This window comes from Aphelocoma coerulescens, chromosome 11 (genome assembly GCF_041296385.1).
Source record: "Aphelocoma coerulescens isolate FSJ_1873_10779 chromosome 11, UR_Acoe_1.0, whole genome shotgun sequence".
In the NCBI taxonomy this organism is placed as follows: domain Eukaryota; kingdom Metazoa; phylum Chordata; class Aves; order Passeriformes; family Corvidae; genus Aphelocoma; species Aphelocoma coerulescens.
The window spans coordinates 10942687-10960478 of record NC_091025.1 but is presented as its reverse complement, the minus strand read 5'-3'; the positions used below and the strand labels follow the sequence as shown (position 1 = coordinate 10960478).

The window sequence follows — 17792 nt, the reverse complement described above, 5'->3', positions numbered from 1 at the left end:
TCCATCAGGTTTTCAGCCTGAAATCTAAGTGTGTGAGTTGTGGGCTTATGTTTTTACTTTTTTTTTTTTAATTTGGGTTTTTTTTACTGAAATTTCGGCTTTTGGTGTGTCTTCCACAAGGAGACAAAGTGGTAAGGCATTCACAACAAACATGCAGTCTGCAAACATCCAGATGTAAATATGTTATAGGGGACACACAATATTGTTGTTTAAAAATACAAATAAATAAGTATATGAATAAATTTATGTAGCACCTTTTATCCCCAATGATCCCAAAGTATTTTAGAAAACTCTTAACATATGTTGGATCATCTAGCATGCCACTGGAGTATTAGCACCTATGGTACAGACCATAATGGCCTTTAAAAACAGTAAAATCCTTTATAAAAATATAGGTTCAAAAGATGATAAGCATCTGGGTCAACTGCCACTAAAGTCTTCCTATCAATTTTGATGGGAGTACACAACAACAAATTCAGGTTATTTTATATGGCAAATTGGTAAGAAAAGCATTTTCCACTTTTCTCCCCACAAAATCTGTAGTTTTACAGGATCATTAGTATACTGCTTGTGGTTTTAGATCCTAAGGAAACTTTCTTAAATCATCTCAGTTTAATTTCAATTGTATGTACCTAAATTTGTCCAGCTCCTGCATCTGGGGAAAGGGACAGGGTGTGGGACAGAAGTGCTGCTGGCACCTGGAGATGGGGAGCAGATAAGGATGGCAAGATCACTCCGTGGTAATACCAGTGGTGTTAACTCTTTTCTAGAAAAAACATATCCTTTATCAAGAACAAATGATCTTGGTGAAGACTTCTTATAATATACAGTGTATTATCGTTACTAAAAATGTATTTCACTTGATTTGTCATAATAACACTTCTTGGAAGAGAGATGAAAAATACTCTTCTGAAAGTCCGGTGGATTTAGCTTAACTTTGAGAAACTTGGTACCCAGTAGCAGTGGCCAGCCCAGGCATGTTTTTAACTGTGGGAAACATCTGTATGAAAGAGGTTTTTAATTTCTGATGTAATGGTTTTGGTTAAGAAAACCTCATTTTTTTGGCAGTTGCGTGAATGAGCTTCATTTTTATAATTAAAATACTTTGATTAATTTGTTTAATTTTAGTGAAAATGTCAACAACATTGATTACATTTAGATATTTTTCAGTCTAAATTAAGTGGTAAATATTTTTGTAAATGAATTCATCTGTTGTTTAGGGAACATACAAGTGTAAAAGAAAGCAGAGTTAATTTGTTTCTTACCCCATTGACCACCCTGCTAATATTCACCATCCCTTTGTAGCACAAGTTACAAAGTGTTTAATACCTTAAATCAGAAAACTATGTTGGCATTTTTACAGGGCCCTTTTAAATAAGTCTTTGGCTTGGGAATGTTTCTACCTTCTGTCTCTTCCTTAAAATCCCCTCCAAAGAGAAGTAGTTTTGAATCATGGTTAGTCTTTATCTAAGACTAATGTTTACTTGCCTTTGCAGCCCTTGCATAAGTTAGCAGAGTGGGATGGAAGTGGAATAATTACTTAATGTCATTATATATAATGTAAACCCCCACTAGGAACATAAAGATGTGATCCTTTTTTTTTTTTAATTCTTCTCCTTACAAAGGAGAGGGGCAGGTGGGAATAAGGCAGCCAATGCTGTGGGAAATAATTTAAGAAATATCCATGATTATGCTGTATCTGTTTCATTGATTTCATGCAAACTAATGGCTTTTGCATGTTTTTAGTGAAGCTGGTTGGGTGTCATAAGAAATTAATATGCTTTGGAAGATGTCCAAAACTTTGATAATGCCTTTTTTTTTAGTACTAGTTATTAAATATTCTACAGTTAAAATAGTTGACAGCTGAGTGTTGATTAGGGTAGGATAAATCAGAACAAATATTAATAACTTGCTTGTGTTCTGCTTGGGCAAAATTTTAAGTCAATGATAAAATATTGTTAATCAGTGGATTGATTTGACCATAAAGCAGTTGTATATTGATGCAATCAAAGCATTAAATTTGAACATTGTCATCTCTGTGTGTCTGAGATTTGAAAGCTACATTGCAGACTAAAATTCCCCATGATTGATGGTAATCAGAGAAGGGGATTTTTAAGGGAGATATCCACCCTCAACAGAATGGAAAGGGGAAAAGTTCTCTAATGAATATGATGCAAGATGATCAAAGCAGATCATCAAAGTATGGAGGAGCTACTGTAACAGTCATATTTCTACTAATGGCCCTTGCTGTCTGCCTGTCACTAAACTGTAGAGAGAGGGAGGGGGAAAGTAGTTCAGAGGACAAAGTAGCATGGTGGGGAGATTATTTTCCCAAGCACATTCATGATATTTGAGTCCCTGAATCTGAAATGGTAAGTCGTAGTATTAAGCAGTGATTTTAGATGTATGATTTTTACTGAGCTGGAAGTTCTAGTTCAGGAGACACTGAGGTCCAGGTTTAATTCTCCAGGAAGTACTATTTGGATATTTGGTGTATCGACATTAACTATGCACTGATTCAGAACCAAAAGCTTTGTCACTTGTAAATAGCTGATCTTTTCCTCTTAGAAGTGAGTTTTCATCAGGTGGTCTCTCATGACAAAGGAGTTGTACTGAGATTAGAGAATTTATTTTTTATTTCAAAATAAAAGGACATTTGAGTCTAGGCACAAGGGAAAATGTCTACTCTTTGCCTCTTTAGCACCTCTCAAATCTATTGGAATATGTTTATTAGTTCTCTGAAGACTGAAAAGGCTTTGAATTGTCAATGGCACATGTACTCACACACAGAAATCTGAGAGAAGCTGGAAATTTTTTTTGTTTTGACTGGCACTTGCAAGACATCAGCTAAGTGAAATGTGGTAGGTAGCTGTGAACAATTTCCTCCTCCTTTTTTTGTGTTCATATTTTATTTACTGTAGCTTGCTCTCAGTGCTCCAAATAATCTTAAAATAAATCTGATCATATTTGGTAAGACCAACAGTTTCTTCCCATCTTCTCTCTTCAAATCCAATCAATTTCCTTATCAACCTAAAAATAATCAGAGCATGTCTCTTGAGAATTCCCCACAGCCATTACCTGGCTTTGCCCAGAATATTTCCTCATCTCTTAGGGAGAAGGCAGTGCCAAAAAAATGCCAATAGTTGGGTTTCAAAGAAAGAGATCTCACTGACTGGTATTGCTTCTCCCGGGGGTTTCTTTTGTGAGCAGTTGCAGCAGTTGCTACTGTGGGCAAATTAAAAAGAGGAAGGCCATCTAGACAGGTAATTTCCCACAAGTTCTGGTGATACACAGGAAAAACTGCATTTAAAAAGGTGCTTAGAAGACAGCTGTAAATAGAAATTTCCATTGCAAAGCTTTGCAATGTTTAGGGAACCACCACTTAGACAAATTGCACACTGGTTACATTTTCCAAATGGACTGATTATAGATACAAAACATGATGAAATTGTCATTGCCATCTTTTCTAGGGTAAATGAAGTAATCATTCAGCAGAAAACAAAACCAAACAAAAGCAGGTGGTGTGGTGTCCATTGCTAGGGAACAGTTCTGAAGTATGGCAAAGCAGTTTCAATAAGCAGAAAAGTTGTGTGGTATCTTAACCCAGTAATGCTGCATTGCATAGTTAAACATTCCAAATGAAGTCAGAACAATTAAAGAATGAAAGACTGGGTTTAACTGTATTTTTTCAAAATCTATGCACATTAAAATAACATATAGAACTCCATTTCTAATTGGGGCAACATTGTGTATGGTGATGAACAGATGCCCAGTGTCTGAAATTAAATGACATGAATGGCCCTTTCTGTAGTCACAACCATAAAGGAAAGGGAGATTTACACAAGGCCATCTAATGAGTTCCTGGGCATGCCAAGGAGAAACATCACTCTCTTTGGAATCTCAGTCCAGAGCTCTGCCTACCTTGTATGGAGACATGCTCCAGCTTCCTCCAAGTCAGCTCTTTGATTCATGAGCTCTGAACATAATTAAATGATGCTGTAGATGTAGGATGTGAATTCTTACATTTTTACCTCTCTAAAATGTAACTTAATGGAGGACACGAACTGAATGGGAAAGCTGCGATTTTACTCAGGAGTGCTTGTTGTCTCTTTTGGGCTCAGCAAAAACAACAGTAAGGGCCAAGGGTCATTTGATCACCATTATGTGTAGTAATTTGTCTGAAGTTATTTTCTCATTGTGCTTTGGAAAATATTACAGAATAGGGGTAGAGGGGACAATTTACAGCTGTTTTTATTCATCCGTTTTAGCATTGATATGTGACAGAAAATCTCCATTTGAGCTCAGAGGTTGAAAGCTATTTCATAGCAAAAGGAAGCAACTTGTTTGCATTGGTTTCTTAATACAGAATGCTTAAAGCAGCAGAAACTACATTAGTAAAACTGCATGAAATAAATACAAATATATTGAGGGGATTTGGGAAATGCAGTTTGTGGATGGGTCTATATGACAACAGAAATGAGACCTGTAGTATTTGGGTAGAGATTGTTCCTCAGGCTGCAAACTGCCTTTAGGTCCATACACTTCTCTCATCTGCAAGTACAAAGGAGTCTGTGCACAGGGGAGGAGAGAAATGTGGCCCTTTATGATGAGTGACTTGAGAGCTTGAGTACACATAAGCACTGTTCTATTAGCACAGCCCAAGACCAAAGGTATTGCAAATTAATTGAGCAAAAGAATTTGTGTACAGTTGGCATGTCTGTTCTTACATGAATCAAAAGGAGGAATTGGGCAGAGCTCCTTTTGGGAAGAAAAGAAAAACATATGTTAGTTATTGTATTGAGAGGATGTTTTTATGAGAAAAGGGGATGCTGCTTCATTAATAACTGACATGTCACACCAATTCTGGTAGGTCTGATAGATTAAACATGAACCTCTCATTATTCAAGCAGCTGAAATGTATTGGCTGCTTTACCCACCTAATATTTATTCCTTGCACAGTATAACTACAAAATTGACATCTTCTTTTAAAATTGTTTGGCTGTAATAAATATAAAACTTTCACCGCTGAAGTAAAGCATTGCTAGCTGGCATCATTTCCTATCCCTTTTTAATTATTCTTGACACTGTGGAGAAACATCTAATATAAATCTGTAATGTGCTCTGATGACAAACTACACGGTTGGAAGACCATGTAATCTCTCCACAATTAATTAAAGTGCACAGAGCTGCTCTTTTTTTCCCTTTTTTTTTTCCTCCTTATTTTCCACCCCCCCCCCCCCCCCCCCCCAGCAACCAGATGCCACTGACTGGCTCGAATAACGTTGCTGTCAACTGTAAAAAATTAAGATCCAAACCCTAAGAAAAGTACTTAAATAAAGAAGCCAGATGCCCCAGATGCCAGGTTACTTTTTGATATTATGGCATACATCTAGGTGGAAGGCACTATTGTTCAACATCTGTAGCTTTACATACTTAATTACTGACATAGCAAATCTGCTGGCAGTTTTCTTCCACAAGTATCTGTCACTTCAGCAAATCCTTTATTGAAAACTGAACGATGCCAATCAGTGTGAATAGTTCACCAGCACGCCTAGAGCAATGATATTAAGGAGGGTTTGACTGCTGTTTGTTCAATGGGCATAGCCTTTTGTTTTTCAGTGGATGTGAATCTGCCTCAGAAGAGCTTCAGCTCTCTGCTAGAAGCACTTAGCAGTCCTGTAAGGCTTGTGGACACATGGAGTCGATCAAATGCAAATTAATAACAATTTTTAGGCCACATATGAATGTTGCTGTAACATTTATTGACTGTAATAATACTGTGGATGGAAGACAGGTTAATAAAAAGTGTTTATTAAACATTATTGTACCACCATATGACTTTCAGTGGTGAAGTCTGAAGTCACAGGAAACTGCAGGTGCAAGTTAATTTGCAAGATACCAGCAAAAGTTCAGATACTATTAATTAACATTACAGGAAAGAATTTCATAAGCACAATCATTTTTTTGTTGACATTACGGTATGAAAAAATCACCTCAAATTTATTATTTAACATGGCTTTTTTGATAGAAATGTTTGAAATGTGTCAATGTGCTTTCTGCTCTTTCTGTAAGAATAGAATGAAAAGGATGATATGCTAGGGTCTGGTTTTCCTACCCACCTGGTAGGTATATTTAGATCAACAAAGTAAAATGTTTTGGGGTCACAGTTATTCGGAAAAACTCCACTGTGCTCCATTACTTTTCGGTTAGGGTTGTTTTATTATTAGAAAGAGTTTTTCAAGCATCACAAAATAAATCATGATTGTTAGTGGGGCTTTTTGTGGGTGGAATGTGCAACTGTTGTGACAAGTGGGGGCAGTTTCCCATCTCCAGCACCTCTGCTGTGTGCACACAGCTCGTTCTTCATGCACGGGACCAGCTGTAGGGCAGAAGTCCCAACAATTGACCTCCTCAGGATTAGCAGCTCCATAACTATGGAGTCGTGTGACCCCACTATCTCAGCTGATTATGCAGTGCTGAAGGCTTCCAGTGCAGTAGAAGCTCTAGTTCTGTTGTGTTTTGGGGAGGTTTCTCCTTATGGAATAGTGTCAGTGTTTGTAAACTGTTCTCTTAACTCACCAATTTTGATTCACATTTCACTTTATGCCACCGTTCACTCACTCCTCACGGATAATAAATCAATAGGATTACAGTCCATTTCCTTGCTGTGTGTTGTATTTTTTAAAAGAAATTACTGCTCTTGCTAGAGACAGAGGAAGTTTTTTTTGCTACAAGGCAGTTGGCACAGTTAGAACCTAAGCTACACTACTTTTTAATGCTTCTCTTGGAGAGGAAACTCCTTTTTAGCAAACTGTACTGACTCATCAGCTTTCTGATTCAGCTTACAGTGCTTCCACTGAAAAGTTTTTTAAAATAGAGTGATCAAAACTACAGAGCAGTTCCTAAACTGAGACTATGGATGCAATGTGGTGGTGTAAATCCATATGAAACTGATACAATGTATAAGCTTTTCTGTGCTGGTTATTTTTGCTGTGTTTTTTAAAATACTTTGTGTTCTGTCAAGGGGTTTAGTGTATTCTCAATTATTACATTTTTTTGAATCATCATATTTGGAGTTATTTACAGTATAATCATGTTATTTATACTTCCATTTTAGTTGAGAGATTTACAAACTATGGATCAAGTTTCACTATCAAGTACTTCCAAGAAATCCCATTAGTTTCACCCATTTTAGTGGGCTGTAACTAAGAGCACGTAGAGACCCAAATGAATGTGTTCTCATGCAAGACCTTGCATATCCTTGCAACCATTTGAGGACTGGACAGAGCACCCACAGTGCAGAGCAGGCAGGGGGGACTTCTCCCTGCAGAAATCAGGAATAAAGCATAAAACTTGTGCATTAAAAACATTCCAGTTTGGACAAAATCAGCATTCTAAGGGCACAGTAATTGCCGGGGGATTTTAGTGACCACAAATGGTTGGGAACTTGGTTTTACATCTCATCTGACCAATGGTTTATGACGCGCTGTGGGTTTTGCTTTTCTCTAACAACATGTTTCTTGGATCGTTTAAAGTATTTGGCTTGCAACACCTCTGAGGCATGGGTTAGCTTGCAGTAATGCATACTTTGATGTCTCTTATTGTTAAATTATATAGTGCGTACAATATTTCATTTTATTTAATACAAATCATTTTTATTTACTTAAAAGGAGCAAGCTGTCTTCTTATATGTGTTTGGCTTAGAAACAAAGAAATTATATTCTTTTAAGAGGTGTTTTATGTTTTATGGTTACTGAGAGAATAAATGGCCTTTTAATAGGCATTTATATAAGTGGGATCCATGTCTCCACTCTATTATATATTTTCAAATAATTAAAAGTGCAATGCAAATGCTATAAGATGGCCTTCAAAAAAAAATAGAGACCCGTGTGGTATAAAATATCAGGAAAAAAATCCTGTTTCTTGGGGAGGGGGGAGGCAGAAAGGTTTGTTAGGGTAATTTAATTTCTACTGATGCTACAAACAGGCGTGGGATGAGGATGTGGGGGTTCAAGTGTAGACGCTGCTTGCACTGTTCCCTATGGTGACCTGTTCTTCATTGAGACAGTCAATTGACACAGACGCCAGTGCCTTTATTACTGAGTCTACTGTAAATGAGACTTTCAGTCTTGCCAGGGATAGATCTTTTTCCTGTGTTCACCCCTATCACACATCACATTCGAGGACGGGGGAAAAGGAACTTTTAAAACAATAATATCAAACAACTTGGGGGAAAATGTTAAATATTACCATATGAAGAACTGATTAAATTTGTATGGTTTTCTTTCAGTAAAAATTGATATGTGATGAAACACAGTACAGCTGGATAACTTGTTTTGGCTAACGTTCCAGTGTTCTCTGATCTCTTTACCCAGCTATATATAAAAAAGAAACCATATCAGCATCCTTGTTCCTGTTGTACAGGTTCTGACATAAATGCCCCCTCTCGGTTTGCCCCATACCATCTGGACTGCAAAAAACTTAACATGAGTTTTTTCATGCCAGTGAGGTAGTTTATCTACATATCTTCTTCATATTCATATCTACTCTTAAATATCATTTTTTTAAGTCTACTCATTGCAGTTTTCATGCATTTAATTTGTAAAAACTACTGTATATAGGTATTCCCAATCCATCAGTGCTGGAGAACCAAGGAGCAGATGTTACTTGTGCTTCCTTTTCAATGTAGCCCAGAGAAAATTTTGTTCTGGTAGCTGGGAACTAAAGAATAGGTCTCATATTCAGAACATTGTCTGAACATTGTCTTGTTCAGTCCTTCAGACTTCATGGGGTCTTATACACGGTCATTAATTAGTGAAAACGCCACAGTCTTTAGGTACCTCTTCCTGTTTCATTGCAATACAATTTTTGGTTGTGCATGTACTGGGCTTATGATTGTGGTGTTTTTTGTCTGTTGAAGAATTCAGGAACACTTCTTCCATGAGGATAATGTGTTCAAAAAGCCAGCTAATTTTTGAAAAGGCATAAAAGCTCTGTCAAAGTAATAAACTTCTGCTTGTCAGTATCAGAGGTTATTTTAAAATTGGTATTCCTTATGAATGTTCCTCAGCACCTGAAATGCAGGATTGTGAGTTTAGGCTAGTTTGTTTACTTTAAATTCCTTTCTTCAGCCAAATGTCCTTATATTGCAGGCTTTTTGGCTGGCACAGGAAGATCAGACTTCCTGCTCATTGATGTAAATAGAATTTTTCTTTTATTTTGGGAGTGGCAGGGGGTTGCTACAAAGTTTAATTTTCCATTTTGTTAACTAAGAACATATGCCAAGGGTCTTGGACTCTCTGAAGTACTGACTGACATAAAATATAATGGCAATCCAGCATGGGCTGGGGCTGAAAAATTTTGGATATTGTCCCACTAGATACTGGAAGACTGCAGATTTTTTTAACTGGGATAGATAGCATGGGTAATTTGCTCTTCACTTTGGCACACTCTGTTTAATTGCAACTACAGCAGAGCAAAACCATCTGCTAAAGCGATCAAGGTCATAGATTTTGAGTTATGAACATTAGAGAAAGTCATAGATACAGTTCTTCTTGTCATTTCTTGTGGTGGAACCCCACGGAGAGACCCCCATCCGTGGTCTGTAGTGGTTGTCTCTATTGTTTGATAAGTGCCAACCATGTGCTCCATCCCCTGCCAGTCCTGTGCTGCTGCAGCTGCCACCACACTGTGCTGCTTCTGCTTGCTCTGCTTGTCGGTGTTGTTCCTAACTCTTCCGTATTTTTCAAGGGTGTTTGATGCAACCTGTGTTGGAAAATAGGAAAAAACAAAGGAAAGCTTCGTAACCAGTGTAGACTCCAGTTAGGAACATCTGGAGCTGTGAGGTTTTCCACACTTTGTAACAACAAAGCTCTGTTTTAGCCATTTTAATCAGATTTTCTGCTTTTGATGCTATTCTTTGCTTAGGAAAAGTTTGTGCCTGTGGCATCCTTGGTCTGTCCATGAGGACTGCAAAAGGCATGATTCCTCTGTTCTTGTGTTTGTCACTGCTCATCACTCTCTATTAGCTTTCAAATTGCTCTTCATTCTCAGCATAAACTTGCTCTGCAAACATCTTTACAGGTTTTTCTTTTTTAGTATTCAGAATGCTGCACTTTTATGGAAAAAACTTTCCTGGGAAAAAAAAAAAATTCTTTAAGGCTCCCAACGGAGAATTAAATAAGAATGAGAATTTATATCCCTGCAAGAATTATCTGGATTTAAAAGGAGATATCTGCAGTTCCTATACTATTAACACACTAATTCTACAGCAAGCTTTCCATTTCTATTAATTTAATTCTCAGTAAATGCTAATGAACTTTTATATTAAATTGGATACATTTTCTGTTTTGAGTGAGGAAGGCATATTATTACTTATTGAATGGCAGGACAGAAAGGATTGCAATGTACCTTTATCCCCAAAACACTAGGACCAGAATTCTGGCATTCTAATGATGTTCTCATTGTGTTTAGCCTTCCTGAACATGATTGTTGTATAAGGATATTACACCTTCTTTTTTGTCACTGCAATGTACAATTATACTTGTGGATTTTCTATGCTCAGAGTTCATACTGTGTAAATGAGAAGTGTTACAGAACCAGCTTTTAATGTCCAAGCTCCTAACCACGGACAGGAAGGCTGATATTCTAAAAGGAGCAGTTACTAACTTCTACTTTTTGAACAAAATTCTGATGCAGTTGTAGCCATTTTCTGTACACATAAAGAAAGATCATGGCCTTTTATGGCCTTTAAAACTTGCTTGTTCCATTTTTCTGTCTTACCTTTGCTACTACCATAGCTCTCTTTCTGTTCATATTAGTTAATGTTATATTTGTGTTGCCAACTTAATCTTCTAGGGTAAAGAGAGTATCTTAGTCATAATAATATAGAAACTGTTATGAAAGTTCAGGTGAAAGGTTCACCTAATTCAGCAGTACAGTGTGAACTGTGCCTGGTTTTGGAAGCATAAAGAGTGGAGAGAGGATGCTTGAATGCAAAAACTGTTTTTCCACATCTCAAACTTACTGGACGTTTATTGTATTGGTATAACTAAGTGGGAGCTAAATCTGTTGAAATGCAGTAGAACTTTGTAAAAATAACTTAAAAATTAATGTGCCACTCTGTGCCCTTAATTTAATTCAGATGTGTGTGTATTAGTTCTGATTTCAGCATGGTGTGATGTATATGCTAAGTTATGACTGACAAGCTAAAATTAGAATTGCAGTTTGTACAAAGAAAACCAAATTATTTAATAGATGTACAGAACTGAGTAAGTAATTATATAAGTTCTGTGATACTTTTGTTCACACAGAGGAATAGTACATGTTCTCCGTAGTAAGGTTCACTCTTTAGATGTATAGGCTAAATAATAGGCTTCATGAAGTCAGTAATTTTTGCAAGGCTCGATTGCTTCTTTCCACAAGAGCATTGTCTGATCTGTAAACTGCAGAACCAAAAAATTTTCAGAATTACTGCTACCCCCCAAAATTACACTGTGTTATCCTAAAGCTCAGCCAAGCAAAGTACTGTATCCATGTGTATATGGGATGTTTTCACTGGAAGAAAGAAAATGTTCAATTTTTAGACTCTTTTAGAATACCTTTTACATTTTTCCTTTAAATAACATCAGTCCCTAAGTGTAACTCATTGGAAGGAGCATATTTTAAAATGGTGTATGTGTGGTCCTTAACTTCTGAGAAGTGGCTACTGCCTGAGCTTTGTGAATACTGCCTTGTTTTAATTCTAAAATACTGGTTCTGACATGATACAGAGACAGCAGAAATGACCCAGAGAAGGTAGGAATCAGCTAAAACAAAGGAAAGCAAGTGTAGGGAGCAGTAAAAGAAATTTTCTTCTACCAGTTCAAAGTCTTGTCCATCTGCTCTTAATTTACTGTCGTGCAGACAATGGATCTTCCACTGCTGTTGGGCCACACAATGAATCAAATCCTGTTTCCTAATTTCCACCATTTTAAATTATGTTCCTAGGAAATGGAATTCTCCAGTTTCTTGCCTCTCTTCATGACAGCTGGAGGAAAGGAATGAGGTGAAGAGAGGAAGCTGGCAGTGTAGACCTTTCACTTGGGACTTACCTGGGTCCCTCCCTTTGACTTGCAAAGTGTTGAGGTTTTGTGCATCTTTGACAGCCTTTAGGTCTAAGGGCTTCCTGTGGCCATTGCATTCTCTCTATTTGGATACAACTGTGAAGAATTTGTCTTATTTTTGCTAGATGCTATCCATTGTTTAATGGTATTTCATAGAAATAATGGTGAAAATTATCTATGGCTGAATAGAAAAAGAAAACACAGATGGCTTGCTTCATGCACTGCTTAGCTGTCCTCTTCCAATAAAGTCAAAATTACATTAAAATCTTGGAGTATCCCTTCTCAGATTTTATTTGATGATTTCAATATGCCTGATTTCTTTATTTCAGTGATGTTGAATTAAGGGTATATATAGTTGGGAAAGAATTTTAAATAAAGTTTGGGCTCAAAAAGACTCAAAACCAAGTTCATGGATTTGCTTAAAGGTTAACTGCTTTTCATAAGATGTGAGAGGAATTTGGTATGAAGTGACAGGAGTCTGGGTATTAGGCTTGTTCTAAAGATGTGAAGCTGCAGTCACTGCTCTGCTGTGTTCTCCAAGCACTGACTAGGCAAAGTGCAAATAAAACTAAGACAGACATTGGATACTTCTGGATGACAGAGCAAGGGAGGTTTTGGCAGATGGTATCCAGGTCTGCTTGGAGTGCCTGTGTATGATATGTGATGAACCCACGAAGAGGTTGTGATGCTTATGTTTGATTTCAGCCTATAATTACATCGTGAGGTCATTATCTGATACCTTTAGTTTAAAACTGTCAGTTTTAAAATATAGGTAGCTTGATGGGCAAAATTGTGGACCACATCACCCCACAGTCCAATCGCATTTGAAGCAAAAGAAAGGCTGCCAAACAAGGAAAAACTTAGTACATAACTAGTGTTATGTACTGCAGTGAAGTACCAGCTACTGTGAAATTACCTTTACTGTGATAAATGTCTGTGGCAGACCTCCTTTCCCCAAAAAAGCATGTTGAGAAGATGTTGTCTCAACTCTCAGAAGAGCTTTCCAAATTAATTTTTAAAATCTAAGCAATTAATTTACTTACTATGTTACATTTATGTAAGCTGTTAAATGTAAATGCTTCACTTTCAAGGGAAACCTAAATCATTTGTACATTTGTGATGTAATTGTTTTCCATCTGAATCAGAAGAGTTTCCGGCGAGGCTTTCTCCCACACAGAGTCAGTATGCAGCCCCTCTTCTTACACATCCTGGTGTGGGTTTTTCCATGAACACTTTTTGCTCTTTAGTTATTTGTTGTAATTATCAAGTTCATTTTTCTCTAATAGATGTGATTAAGTATATTTAGCACTGTGTAATGAGTTTTCTGCCTGGTTGCATTCTGGCTAATAAGGAATTCCTCAGAGTCTCTTCTGACAGCTGCTGTGGATCCCAGGTTTGTGCTGCCACAAGAGACCTCTTCCATGAATTGCTAACATTAGAGAAATTAACTCGGTTAGACTAACCATAAAATCTGGGCTGAAATTTGATTACTAATAGATCTTGTGCTAGCTTTCAGCAGCACTGATATTGTGGTATTCTCTTGCACAGAAAAACCCACAAAAAATCATCACAATTCAAAAATACTTTTGCATTCACACATAGTGAGTATGTAAACTTCTTTGTGGAGGCTGTACTGATTTAAAAAAAAGGTTGAAAATAACACTGCCAGTAATTGTTCAGTGTTCTTGTTACAATAGCTTTTTTTTAGCTCTTATGATCCATCTGCTAACTTACCGGTCTATGGATAATGGTTTTGTTATCCATACTACTTCCTATTATTATACCAGCTCCCAAATTTGTGAGGCTGAAAATGATGGGAGCAATCTGTACTTGGTGATGCAGTGCTGTGGCTGAGTTGCTTAGCAACAGCGGCTGCAGCCCCTGCACCCGCTCTCCGGAAGGGGGATACAGAGACAGGGAGATGGAATAAATACACCTTCAACGGGGCTGACTTGAGGGGGGAATGAGAAAGGTTGGAAGTTATTTTTCTGCCATGTGCCAGTGACTGTGGGAGAAGTCTTCTCTAAACAGGTCCTGTGAAAAAGGAAAAAAAAATGGGAAGTGGTCACTTGACTTTCTGAATTACTGGAAGAGAATGAAAATCCAGCAGTAGAAGGGTTTTCTTGCTAACTGTGAGCCTGTGCTGCATTATGAGGTTTTTTCTACTATGGTGCATAATCATTACAGAAAATGCGTAATCATAGCCATGTGTCTTCTATTTATCACTACAATTGAGTACCAAATTCATGGAGAATAGGGATTGAAAATTAATGCCAAGTACCTCTTAAATTCCCTGCTGGTATGTTAATTACATAAAGACTGTTCATAATAGGGTTAGTGGTAATGTAATAAATATGGATGGGTCTACAGTTTTAAATTCTTTTGAGATCTGAACAACTCTACATTTAGGATCACACAGTATTAATTGCTAGGAACTATATTTCAATCCTCTTCTGGTTTCCAGTCAAATATTTTACAAAGACTTGTGTGATTACTGAAGTATCGCAGTGTTCAGTGTTATTTTCAGTTCCATATATCCCACACCCTGAAGCCTTTGGAAATCATTTGTGCTTGAAGCCTCTCTGTAGTGAGGTATCACTTTGCTACGACATTTAGTACAAAATATCAGCCTTTAGGAAGCATAAAATGTAGAAGGGAGTGGGAAGTAAGTTGATGCAGATACACCCAAGTTTGTTAAAGGGCTCTTATCAGCAGTCACCAGCATCACACGGGATTTTTCCAAGTGCTGGTTATTGCTGCTAGTCAGTGCTGCTTTGCAATTAGCGTTGGACCACTTTGATAAGGTGGATATATAGGAACTAAGAACAGATAACATAAATGCAAAGAAATTTCAATCTTTTAACCTCCTTTGTACTTGTTTACTTCTGAATTGACTCTTAAGGAAGCAAGCAAAATGGGGTTGCTTTTTTTGGTTCCTTTGGAGGAAAAATATGTCTAGAAATTTAGAAAGACCTTACTATTTAGGTGTTTGTATTGCTTCACTTCCATATTTTGTGAATGGTGCTGCACTTGTCATAAGCCTGGTCCTAAAATTCATCGTAAGAAAGACACTGCTTATCATAAAAGCCGAGGTTTTGATCTAAGTGGGAGTCTGTGGGCTCATTTTTAGAAGGTCAGATTGATAGACAATATCTCACAGTCTAGATAGTGACTCTATCAAACTAATTCTTAAACACATAGTAGTACAATGAATTATTCCTGTCTTGGAAGTATGGTTTATGACCTTTCTGCCCCAGGTATTATTGCTGATTATTATCTGAGAATGGGTAGTAGCATGCTTTTTGTTTCATTGGGTTTTGTGGTTGATTTGAGTTTTTTTTTTTTATTTTAACTCAGGCTGTTTTTTAAGCAAATCTGTTTTATGAACCACTTAATACAGCAGATTTATGATAAAATAAATTTATCTTATAGCATGGTAATAAAGAAATGCCCTTCACCTTCCTTTTCTCCTAGAGGTTATTGTTTAAACTAGTATCTCAGGTTGTATAGATAAATATTTCTGTGGCCTTTTGTTTTCCTTTTTTTTTTAATGCCAATTTGCAGAAAAGTGTGAGCATTTTAGAATATTTTAATTTATTTTGCAAAATCTACAATTGCTAAATTCCAGCTTTTCAAAAACAAAATGGTAGAATTCTTCATACAAGGCTGCATAAAAGATGGACCTATTTTGTATATAGAATATTGCCTGTCCTTTAGATCTATGTGTTTTGCTTATGGAATAAACCAAAGTAGGAGAGATAAACTAATATTTTGTATAAGCTCAGCCAGACAATACACATGATAAAGATGTTTCATCTTCTTATGTATGCAGAAAATATGAAAAATTGTAGTTTACACATATTTTCTCAATTCAAGTGTAAAATTGGGCCCCCAGATTGCCCTGGGCCACGGTGGTTGTGTTAAAGAAGCACTATTTACCTAGCAGCTGAGTGAAAAATGATCAGAATATTAGACTCATCTAGGCCACATTAAGGAGCCATTGCATTTCCCGACAATTTTATGCTATCTCAATATGAAAACAGAGCAATTTCAGCTCATATCAGGTTATGATCGGCAATTACAGTTGCATAATTCACCTAGTCGTCTCTTTTCAGGGCCTTTATTTTCCCTCTTGGTGACATTCCTGAGAAAGTGCCTGATAAAAATGTCATATATCATCCTGGCTTTAAAACTCGTAAGGGGGTAATCTGCTATGCCTTGCTGAGCCTATATTCATCACTAGATTTTTGACTTGGAGGGGTCATGACACTCATAATTTCCTTTTTGATATTGTCCTCACTAGATATGACAAGGGGCTGTAAAAGCTCCGTTGTAGGCTGTGGTTAAGAGCTGTTCCAGTGGGGCTCATCACCAGCAATAACAGTGCATTACTGGGGATTGTGCAGTACTTGGCCGTTTCGAAGATAATTAGATTTGATGTCAACATTTCTTTATCACCTGCATCCTTTTGTGCATCTGCATGTCAAGTTGTTATTTCCGGATTTATTAGCACCCTCAGAGCTACTATCTATCTGTCAGCCTGTGTGGTGTTTGTGTTGACAGTTGTAAAGTTAATTACTAGTACTAATGAGCATCGGGCTTTTGGTGGACATGGCATTTTGGGCATTTAAAACTGTAATTAGATTTTTTTTTTTTTTCCTTTGTGTACAGCCACAGGAAAAATGCAGAAAAAGAAACTGAAACTGAGCACCCTGACCTCAAATCTCCATCTCCAGTTTGACATTGTTTGCAGTATCTCTAATTCAAAAAGCTCAAACAGGCGGCTTTGTTTGCTTTTTGCTACATTTTCTTCTCATCATTAACTCTATGAATATTTGTTTTATCATGTCATCCAAACCCAGATCTTAAGAGAAAAAAAAGTTTTGTTTTCAGATGACTTTATTAAAAACATATTCAGATAGCATATGTATCAGCCATTCCTTTTTCTTTTAAAGTATTTGTATTTTATCCCACAGACAATATAAGTATTGTGGTTAAAAATAAATTTGTAACAACATAAAAATTAGCCCATCTTCTGATCCCTCTCCTTTTAATATAACCATGTATTAAACCCAGTGAACGCATAGACAGTTCTTGTTTATTATACAATTGTAAATCCAGAGAAATTTCAGTGAAGTGGGATTAACAGAGATGTAGCAGAAAGAAGAATTTTGATACTTATTTGCCTTGCATACATGTTAAATTTCCTATCCTGTAAATCATATTACTAGCTCTTTTATGTGATGTTCCAAGTAACATATAACTCATAGGATTTAGAATAATGGCACTTATATGTGACATATACTTTATGTAAGTATATTGTTTATTCTGCTGCTGCAACTAAGAACCACTCCCTTGCTGCTGTTTCTATTTGCTTTCTATTTATCATTATCTGCCATTTTGTTAAACAACTACCCTTCCCAGACATAAATCATCTGTAAAAATGCTCTGGCTCAGAGAAAATTTCACCCTGGCACTGAAATGATGAGATAACCATTTTCATCTCTTGTTGAAGCATTGAGATTTATTGGGCTTTGATGGGCTACAGACCAGACATCATTCTCTGCTAAACAGACTCCCACTTGCATTTATTCTTATTGCATTTAGCAATTCAAAATGGAGCTCCCAAAGTCCCTGCAGAGCCCCTTCCCAGCTTAGGTGGGGCACAGGACGTCAGTGTTATTACTT

General features: G+C 36.9%; 1 protein-coding gene across 8 annotated transcripts in view; it reads left to right on the top strand.

Moving 5' to 3' along the window:
- Window positions 1-17792, top strand: part of FTO (FTO alpha-ketoglutarate dependent dioxygenase) — a 330070-nt gene that overhangs the window by 168250 nt on the left and 144028 nt on the right. Inside the window, exon 9 of one of the 8 annotated variants that reach the window (XM_069027333.1) lies at window positions 16776-16961. The exons of 6 other annotated variants lie outside the window; for them this stretch is intronic. In XM_069027333.1, the coding sequence (XP_068883434.1) occupies window positions 16776-16845 (70 nt within the window). In that variant the 3' untranslated portion in view covers window positions 16846-16961. Of the gene's footprint in view, window positions 1-11988; window positions 12285-16775; window positions 16962-17792 lie in introns of those variants that run through there. One more of the 8 variants, XM_069027335.1, reaches the window with a different exon arrangement.